This window comes from Protomyctophum parallelum (assembly GCF_964188405.1).
Source record: "Protomyctophum parallelum genome assembly, chromosome: 12".
Taxonomy (NCBI): domain Eukaryota; kingdom Metazoa; phylum Chordata; class Actinopteri; order Myctophiformes; family Myctophidae; genus Protomyctophum; species Protomyctophum parallelum.
Genome location: NC_139712.1, coordinates 31,247,810 through 31,258,030, shown reverse-complemented (window position 1 = coordinate 31,258,030; position 10,221 = coordinate 31,247,810). Strand labels below are relative to the sequence as shown.

General features: G+C 42.0%; 1 protein-coding gene across 1 annotated transcript; it reads left to right on the top strand.

Annotated features, from left to right (window-relative positions):
- Positions 1-1,373: 1,373 nt before the first annotated feature.
- On the top strand, positions 1,374-3,237 carry LOC310867781 (tubulin alpha chain-like; the record flags this gene model as incomplete). Its single annotated transcript, XM_083777905.1, has 3 exons — positions 1,374-1,599; positions 1,703-1,851; positions 2,260-3,237. The coding sequence occupies 3 exons, from the start codon at positions 1,374-1,376 to the stop codon at positions 3,235-3,237; spliced, it is 1,353 nt and encodes a 450-aa protein (XP_083634031.1).
- Between the last annotated feature and the right edge of the window lie 6,984 nt (positions 3,238-10,221).

The following is a 10,221-nucleotide window of genomic DNA, read 5'->3' as shown; positions in this document are numbered from 1 at the left end:
TCCTACTGAAATTGAAGGAATAGTTTTAAACACAAGAGAGCCATCGTGATACCACTGAGATGAGCTTTTTAGTTTCTAGATTTCACGAAGCACAACCTCCGTATCAGCCAATGGCTGATGACTACAGAGCCACTCCCTAGCCAATTAGTGTCCAATAAAAAGAGGACCATGAGTTACAACTCAAGGAGTGTCTGTCTGTGGGAAGGAAGAATAACATCAGAACTTCTCAAGTGAGAAAACATTAACAGCGCTGTGGTTTTCAGTTATACTCAAAGGGCAAAATGGTGAGTAAGTCACTGCTGACTGACCTCTTGATGTCAAACTAATGATGATGAACTAATCTATATAGAGGCCAATGGCCATGCATCTAAATAGAACACAACCTTAAATCGTAGCATTGGCAACATCTGTGAAGGTGTTGCCAATAGTTTGCAAGTACATTTACTCAAGTACTATACTTTACTTTCCAATTTTCAATCTGAGGCAAGGCAATTATTGTACCTTCTTACTACAATATCTGAAAACTTTAGTTGCTAGTTAACTTTGTAGGTTTTGATTATTAGAAAACATGCATTAATCACTTCATCCTATTTGAATACAAACTCATCAAAGCAACCTGCTGGGAGCTTAATTTGTAGATCAATAAATATGGCAGTGTATTTCTATAGCCTACTGCAGTGTTGATGCTTGAGTAAGAATTGTGTACTTTTTCACCACTGCCAATATAGCTGGGTCAAAAAGCACAATGGGCCTCATTCAGCAATTTTATCTTAAATTTCTCTTGCATTTCAATTTATATTTTCAGTTAAAACATTAACTGGCTGTTAAAAGGGAAAAACAAAATCCAACCTGCAGGATTCAGCATTCTTACCCAGGTGTGATGAATCCCACTTTATCTTAAATTAGGCAACGCCCATAGTTGACGCCCCTGAACACCATTGTTGAAAATTTCAAGAGTCAGTCCAGGTCTTCTTACCAATTAAAACTGTAATATCAACATGAAGTCATTTAAGGAAATCTTGTTTTTTATGAAAGCCATTTCACCATGCAATATACTCCAATGAGTCTATTTTTAGATTATCTGTTCCTGATCCATGTGTAAGAACTATCGAAGAAATCTTAACCAAATGTGGATAATTTCACCCATTGTACCCTGTTGTGTATATGAAGTTGGAATTTTAAATGTCTTCTTGACACTAGGGATATCAAAAACCCAGTAATGACAAACTCATCAACATTTGTGATGTTGGCTGGCTTCCCACAACTAATGTCTTCCCCAGTCATGTACAGCAGCCTGCCCTGGCCCCCCCTTTTGAGGAATTCTCTTGCAGTGCAATAACATTACCCCCCCCCCCCCCCCATCCCCTCTTCCTATGCAGCGTGAGTGCCTTTCTATCCACGTTGGACAAGCCGGAGTCCAGATCGGCAACTCTTGCTGGGAGCTGTACTGCCTGGAGCATGGCATACAGCCTGACGGACAGGCCAGTGATGGGCCCGGTTCGGTGGGCAATGACTCCTTCAGCACCTTCTTTAGCGAGACTGGGGCAGGAAAGCATGTCCCCAGAGCCATCTTTGTTGACCTGGAACCCACGGTCATTGGTACGGTTGAACAAATCCCTTGCTACTTTAATTTAAAACTTGGAAGAGAAGAATAAATTAAAGTACTAATTGTGAACCGTTTCCTGTAAACCTATATTCACAGGTGAGGTGCGTACAGGAATGTATCGCCAGCTCTTCCACCCTGAACAGTTGATCACAGCAAAGGAGGATGCAGCCAACAACTATGCCCGCGGACACTACACCATCGGCAAGGAGGTCATCGACCTGGTCTTGGAGAGAATTCGCAAGCTGGTGAGGGCCTTTGATTTTCTTGGCAAACTACTTGGATAATTGTATTTGTGAAAGTTGTATTTTTGTAGATCTATGTATCTGTTTGGTTTTTCTATTGTAGATGGTATATTGTGAATATGTAGCCCACAGCACACACACACTTTGAATGGCAGGTACACTCATGCATTCACTCAGAGACTTGCTCATGGTACTATGTGATTCATGCACCACACTACATGTCGTCATATACACACCTCATACTAAAGGACCTCAATGGAAACTAGCTATAAGCTTTTTTGCGTTATCCAATCCAATATATTATTGTGGATCAGATCTTGGTTACAGAATGTGCTTTTTATTTCATGATCAATAAGGACATCAATCAAAATCCAGCTTTAACTGAACTTTGTTTGTCTTTTTTTTTTTTAGTCTGACCAGTGCACTGGCCTCCAAGGGTTTCTCATCTTCCATAGCTTTGGTGGTGGCACCGGCTCTGGTTTTGCTTCCCTGCTGATGGAGAGGCTCTCTGTTGATTATGGCAAGAAGTCCAAACTTGAGTTTGCTGTCTACCCGGCTCCCCAGGTGTCCACAGCTGTAGTGGAGCCCTACAACTCCATCCTGACCACGCATACCACCCTGGAACACTCAGACTGTGCCTTCATGGTGGACAACGAGGCCATCTTTGACATCTGCCAAAGGAACCTGGACGTTGAGAGACCGTCGTACACCAACCTCAACAGGCTCATTAGTCAAGTTGTGTCTTCGATCACAGCCTCCCTTCGCTTTGATGGTGCCCTGAATGTTGACCTGACGGAGTTCCAGACCAACTTGGTGCCTTACCCTCGCATCCACTTCCCACTGACCACCTATGCCCCAGTCATCTCCGCAGAGAAGGCGTATCATGAGCAGCTGTCGGTCGCCCAGATCACCAACTCCTGCTTCGAGCCGGCCAATCAGATGGTGAAATGTGATCCCCGGCGCGGTAAATACATGGCCTGCTGTCTGCTGTACCGTGGAGACGTGGTGCCCAAGGATGTCAACTCTGCCATTGCTGCGATCAAGACCAAACGCAGCATCCAGTTTGTGGACTGGTGCCCCACAGGCTTCAAGGTGGGCATCAACTACCAGGCTCCCACGGTGGTTCCTGGAGGAGACCTAGCCAAGGTCCAGAGGGCTGTCTGCATGCTCAGCAACACCACGGCCATCGCTGAAGCCTGGGCACGCCTTAACCACAAGTTTGACCTGATGTATGCCAAAAGGGCCTTCGTCCACTGGTATGTCGGCGAGGGGATGGAGGAGGGGGAGTTCTCCGAGGCTAGAGAGGACATGGCTGCCCTAGAGAAGGATTACGAAGAGGTGGGCGCTGACAGTGCTGGGGTGGATGACGAGGAGGATGAAGAATTCTAAGCCACTTTTGTCTTCCGGTTTGCCGTTGGCCGGAAGTAATGGGATGGGGGAAATGGGTTGTATGAGATCTGCTCCTGTTTCTGTCATTCCTGTGATTGTGTTCTCACTTGACATTATTAAATGCACCCAATGGGTATATGTCTGGTTTATCCTTCATTTGGCTTAAGGTTTTGTGTTTTCCCTTGAACAACGGCTTCAACCAGTATAAAGGTTCTCTCTTCCCTTATAATTAGTGGAGAATCCCATCGACCAAGGGATCACTCCAATGGCTTTATTGATTAGCTTGCCATTATCTTGTGTTACCAGATGGAGGGAATATCTACAACGCCTCACAATATTTATTTGTGGTCAAACAATGTATTGCCTCACTCCTACAAGTGCATGTCGGGGTGGGGGGTCCCCAGCGTAAATGTGATTATTTTGGGGGTCATATGGCCTGAAAAGGTTCAGAACTGCCCATAGAGCAGTAAGGGTGATGGAGAGACATTACAGTGGACGTAGATCTGCCATTTCTGAATATCCAACGTATACAATAAGTAAAGGGATTAAAATGATTGTTTGTTTTAGATCCCCCATTAGTCACTGCCTCAGCAGAGACTATTCTTTCTGGGGTCAAAGTACAATTAAAAACTCTTACAATGCATTAAAATGCAAAATAACTTTTAGCAAAAATGTAAATTCGAGCAAATGGCCTACAATATACACATTCATGTACATACAGTAACAAAGACAAACTATTATCCTAAATGGTAACTTATGTTAATTAAATGTAATAAGAAAATAAATGACCAGACATGACAAATATAGTAAACTGACAAACATTAAACACAATCTAAAACAATCTCTTTCCTCAACATCTCTTCTTAGTCTATTCTTAAAAACAACTCTACTGGTGATTAATACTAAATATTGTGGAAGTCTATTCCAGTAAGTGATTACCCGGCCTATACATTTTCAACTTTTTTTTATTTATCAAAGTTTTCTTTATTAATTTTCACACATGAAAATATTATACAACATTTTTTCCCCCCTCCCCTCCCCCCAGAGTTCCCGCTCTGAAAGAGCCACAACCCCGGTATCTTGCACCATATGAAATAAAAGGCACATACAGATATACATCATACTATAATTCTAACAATGTCCGTGTGTGTGTGTGTCTGTCAAACAGTGCCGTAACTCCTTACTGCCTGCACCAATCACTCCCACTTTTCACACAGGCATTGACCATATGAATATGGAGGGCGTAACGAAGCCCTTTTTTCGATTTGACACATTAATTAATGTATTAGTCAATTACAAAAGCACCCGGGCGCAGTACCCTTCACGGCCACAAGGGGGGGGGCAAATATCTCACAACGGTTAAGGACTAGTAGACATAATAGAATAATATGCAAACAAATTATTAAAAAAAAATATGTATAAAAAAATAATTAAAAAATAAAACAATTACAGTAGGGTCAGTGTAACAAGTTAAGGATTGTTGATGTCAGCCACGTTCATCCTCTCAATGTGTGTCAAAAAAGGTTGCCAAATGGTGTAAAAGCACCGGCGTACCCTCTTGTGGAGTAGCGAATCTTCTCCAATGTCAGATGATGTAAAACATCTTTAACCCAAGATTTAAAGGTTGGTGGTATTTTCTCCTTCCATTTAAATAGTATTTGCCGCCTAGCCAAAAGAGATGCAAAGGCTATCATATTCTTGTTTTGCCGGCTAAGATGTAGATCTTGGGAAATAACTCCAAACACTGCAATAGTGGCAGAGGGTTCTATGGGCACTTCTAATACATCTGAAAATGTTTTAAATATTGATTGCCAAAATGTATATAGCTTTGGACAAAACCAAAAAGCATGTGCAAGGGTAGCTTGATCTTGATTGCAACGATCACATAGGATCCATGGTAGGAACGAACATTGATTCTTTAATGAGGTAAGTGGTTCCAGGTCAAATGAGTTTAATAAGGAGTAAACTAGCCCAATTACCCCTTTAGAGTGTGGATTGAGCTTTAGAATTTAGTCTAAAAGGGAGTCTGTTGTGATGGGAAATCCGTAATAGATGATGTTACAAAATTACGAAGCTGCAAAAATCGGAAAAAGTGAGAGCGGGGGATATCAAATTTCAACCGTATCTGGTCAGAAGACATAAAAACGCCTTCGTCGAAAAGATCTCTGATTGAAGTGATGCCTTTTTCAGTCCAAATGTCCATCTATAATTGAAGGTTTGAAACTATGATTTCTTACTATAGGAGCACAAATTGAGAAGTCAGTAAGTGAGAAGGCACGTCTGAACTGTGCCCAGATCTTAAACAGAGTGTTTAATAATTAAATTTGAGGTGTATTTGGACATAGGTTCAACTTTTTTCAACTGTATTAACAGTTTGCTAGGGACCCCCTGAAGGACCCCACTTTGAGAACCACCTGGCCAATGAAAATAACCCATTGGTCGGGAAATCGATACTGCACAAGAAAACCAAGCTCCCCTCTGTGCCACTGTCTGTTGTAGCTCCCTGCCACCAATTCCTTTTCAGCGCGTTAGCAGTCTGATGCTGAGACAGTCACCACAGGGGAGGTCTGAGGCTCCTGGGTGGCCAGAGATGCAGCTTTCATTGGTGTAAATAGGTTTTTGGCAACACATTCATGCCCTACTAAAGGTCATTACACACTGGCGAATTAGCGACGCGATGCGAATAAGCGATCTAAAAAATGCAAATTATTCGCACGAATAAATCGCGTCGCCAATTCGCCAGTGTGTAATGACCTTAAGTGTTGTGACTTCGGTTGTCCAAACGTGTGGTCCCTTAAGAGTCTTCATCTAACTTAACCCATTCTGACCTGAGATCAGATTCTAAAAATGTCTTCTAAAGGTCATGACACACTGCCGAATTGGCGACACGATGCGAATAAGCGATCTGAAAATGCGAAATATTCGCCTGGCGAATTTATTTTATTTCGACACCAGAGCGAACAAATAAAGAGCGAAAACGGTCGCATTTTCGCATATTCGCGCATTCGCCACTGATGTGGAAGCTTGCATTGACTTCAATTGGTTTAAAAAAAAAAAGCGAATTATTCGTACGAATAAATCGCGTCGCCAATTCGCCAGTGTGTAATGACCTTAAATCCTGACAGTTTTCTGAAAAAGCTATGTTACTGTGTCAGTCGTTCTTTGATTTAAAAAAAATAGCAGACCTACAAGCTTGTAGCGCGCCACTCGGTGGCGCATTATGAGCTTGTAGATCTGCTATTTTTCAATAGCTAAAGCATAACATAATGCTAACACCAAAAGGGGTTCCCGCCCAAAATGGTTGGAGACTGATGTTTCAGTTGAGTCGCGCTTGTGCAGAACAAGATGACACCAGGCAGTATCACATGGCAAGTTCTGACACAGAGGATCATCACCATAAATCATGACACTATTTTTTTATGCTTGTTCAGTCAACCTTTTGCATTTCCTGTGGATGCTGAAGGAATGCAGACCGTGTGAAGGCCTGTCACAATTATCACAAAGTCGTCAAATCGCAATTATTTGAGATAATCACATTTAGTCACAACCGTGACATAATACATAAAAAAGCAGAAATAGCCGATATGAAATCTAACAAATCTTATAGATTTGACCTTTTTCTTTTGTATAAAATTAATAAATGTCAGTAATATTTCAGTGTAATTCTTATAACAAACCTAAAAGGCAGCTAGAAATGTATTTCTATTCATGTATTTCAATGTTATATGGCAAAAACACAATTAAATAATTAATCGCAATAGTGTAACAATGAATCATCCAACTTAATACATAAGTAATCGTGACAAACCTAACCGTGTGTCGACAGCAAGCCATGTAAGAAACTGACCTTACCCTGACACAAAATACTAAACCTACACGAAGCACATTGACTCGACATCGTCTGCGTTCCTTTGGCATCGACATGGTACACAAAAGGTTACCCTGACCATGTACACAGGATGATAATGTGGAGTTTTCAGGAGAGCTTCTCACATTTCTGTCAGGTTGCGTTTGCTTTCTTCACTGTGTGACGCTAACGTAATGTACTGTGTGTTGTCACATTGACCCTGCTCTCCTCCCCTCCTCCATCTGTTCTCTCTCTCTGTCTCTCTCTGTCTCTCTCTCGCGTTGACTCAAGATTTCTTGTTACATCTTATGTTCGGAATACACACCAGAGTAAAATTCTTTCGCTTTGTTGTGTGCTTAAATATTGAGGTATACATCATGTGTGAGGCGGGGCTAATATAGCAGTGGTTCACAAACTTTTCAGGTCAAACTAGTGAAAATCACTCATCAACAAGCTTGCAACACTTTGTGCGGCCACTTCTTAATTATTATTATTTAAATATAGATGTATAGATGATGTATTTATTTTTAAACATTTTTAAATAAAAAATAATTATGAAATGTATAAAAGAAAATGGGATTTTTACTCAAGTCGTGACCCCCAAAAATTGGTCCGTGACCCACAAATGTGACCCACTACTGTTTGGGAACCAGTGCTATAACCAGTGTGTAGCCGATTGTACATTCTCTCTCTCTCTCTTATGACCACACAGGCCAGCTGTCAGTGCACCTTGGCTGACTTGAAGCGCAGCCATGCGACCTATTCCTCGAAGAACCCAACGGAATACATAAGAGTCTGTGTGCCACAGCCTGCTGCTCCTCTCCTGTGAAACCAGCCAGCTCTGTTCCAACTACAGCTGATCATGTTGTGCTCGGCTCAAGCATAATGAGAGCAGCAGGGGGGGGGGGGGGGGGGTGCATGATTATTCTGACAGAGACGAGACAGTGAACAGTGAGAGGATGAACAGAACAGAATAATAAAACAGTCGGAGATCAGATTGAGGTATGAGTCATGTTGGGAGGTTAGACGCCTGCTGACGTCTGGTCTATCCCTGCTGACGTCTATTCCACAGTGGTGGAAGAAGTACTTCCAAGAGAGATTTTGCGCTCTCATTAGAAGGAAGTGCCATCCAGCCGTTAATTTCTCTAATTTCTTTGTGTCCATGTCTCTGTGCAACAGGTGTCTATATCTCCTGTTCCTGTAGCATATAAGGCAGCTTGCCTTGATGTACGAGCATACTGTACACCCCCAGGACATACTGTATATGTATATATACTGTATATATACTGTATATACGCTAGTATGTCGCAGGGACTTAACCCAATCCAACCCTTGATGCTAAGGGAAAGCAGGGGAGGCATTAGATACCATTTTTATAGGTTTATGTCTGACTCAGCCAGGGATTGAATCACAGCCTCCCAGTCTCGGGGGAGACATTCTAGCCACAAGGCCATGGAGCTGATATGGCTCTTATGGCCCTTCCTGACTTGCCTTTTCAACCCAGACAGAAAGATGATGCATGTTTCGTCCAAGCAGAGTATTAAAGAGAGCTTACAGTATCTAAGAAGACAGTATATGAATAACTTTACCATGGCATTTATTGTGCACTAAACCTTTTTCTCTACAGTCTGTGTGTGTATACCCCATACGACTATACTAAATATGTCCAATATCTAGGTTTTACATTAAAAGCCGTTTTAAAGCACAAACTATTATTACAAACATGCATACAACAGTGGGTTTGTGTATTGGGCAGACAGGTAGTTTATAGGCAGACCCAACAAACAAATCATGTATTTTTAGGATGCCCTACTTTGTCATATACTACAATATCACAAAAATAGGAAAAGCTCACGTGTCACTTCTATTGGCCTTCAGCCACATATATGTTTTGACATATTTTGAATAACTAAATAAACATAACATTGATTACATCCCCATGTGTTCCACACGATTCCTCTGCAATATGCTTGATGAATCGTTATCCCGGAGACCACATATTATGGCTATATCAACTAAAATTGCAAAAAGTATTGGTATCTTGGGGCGCCCGCTGGCCAAGTGGTCCAGGCGCATGCCACATATAGGCTCTGGCCTGACAGCGTGTTTTGAGTCCCGTTCATGAAGACCTTTGCTGCATGTCTCTCCCCTTCTCTCCCTCCCACTTCCCTGTCTGTCTTCACTAATAAATATCAATAAAGGCAAAAAGTCAAAAACACGTGGGATTGGTATCCCACGTACAATCTGTCTCTTGATCGGCATGTCATGAGCACTGTCACTATGTTATATTGTTCTATGGATTTATCTGTTTCTGAATTATTGCGACCACAGGTCGTAGTTAACTATGAAATCGTGCATTTCCAGTCAGTCAATCAGTGTCAGTCAGTCACACCCATATATGGTCATCACGTGATGTCATCAATATTAAGCCCATATGGAGATCCCTGATACAAAACTGTTAATGTGGACGACACCATAAACATTCAATTCCATTACAAACAAGCATTACACTCGTTTACAACAGGGTCCACCATTTTCAATTTGTCCGAACATTTAGAGACGTACAAATATATACACTTCTATATAAACAAGAATTGATCACATAGTGATATAATTGTCAGGTGAAAGAAGCGCTGTCTTCGTTGTGTCTTTTTCCAACGTTGTGTGTGTGGTTCAATGACTGTGTTTTGTTGTGGCTTTGCATTGGCTGCGCTGTTTCAGCCGCGTTTTGGTATGACTTGAAAGTTATATCGAGTGATTTCATGAGCGTGGTTAGGTCAGGTTTTCACCTGTCAAAAAAACAGGAAATCATCATATAAGGGAAGAAATATATATAGTAAGGGGAAAAGGAGGGTGGGACGGGACTCAGACTTTTACGGGGGCCCGTTTCGAATTGTAGCCGTCCGTACAGTAGATGCCCTTTGTAGGCACGTCCCCTAACTCTGAGGACCCCTATAATACGGATCCCGGAAGCCACAGTGTCTATGTATCTGACTGTGACAACTCAGAACCCACAAGAAACCGCCTCCCTTTACAGTACAGTAACTGTCAAGATAATGGCAATCCTGGAGGAAATCTATAGCTCCATTTTGCCTCCTCTGATAAGAGGGGGGGGGGGAATGCCAGCTTTTAAAATG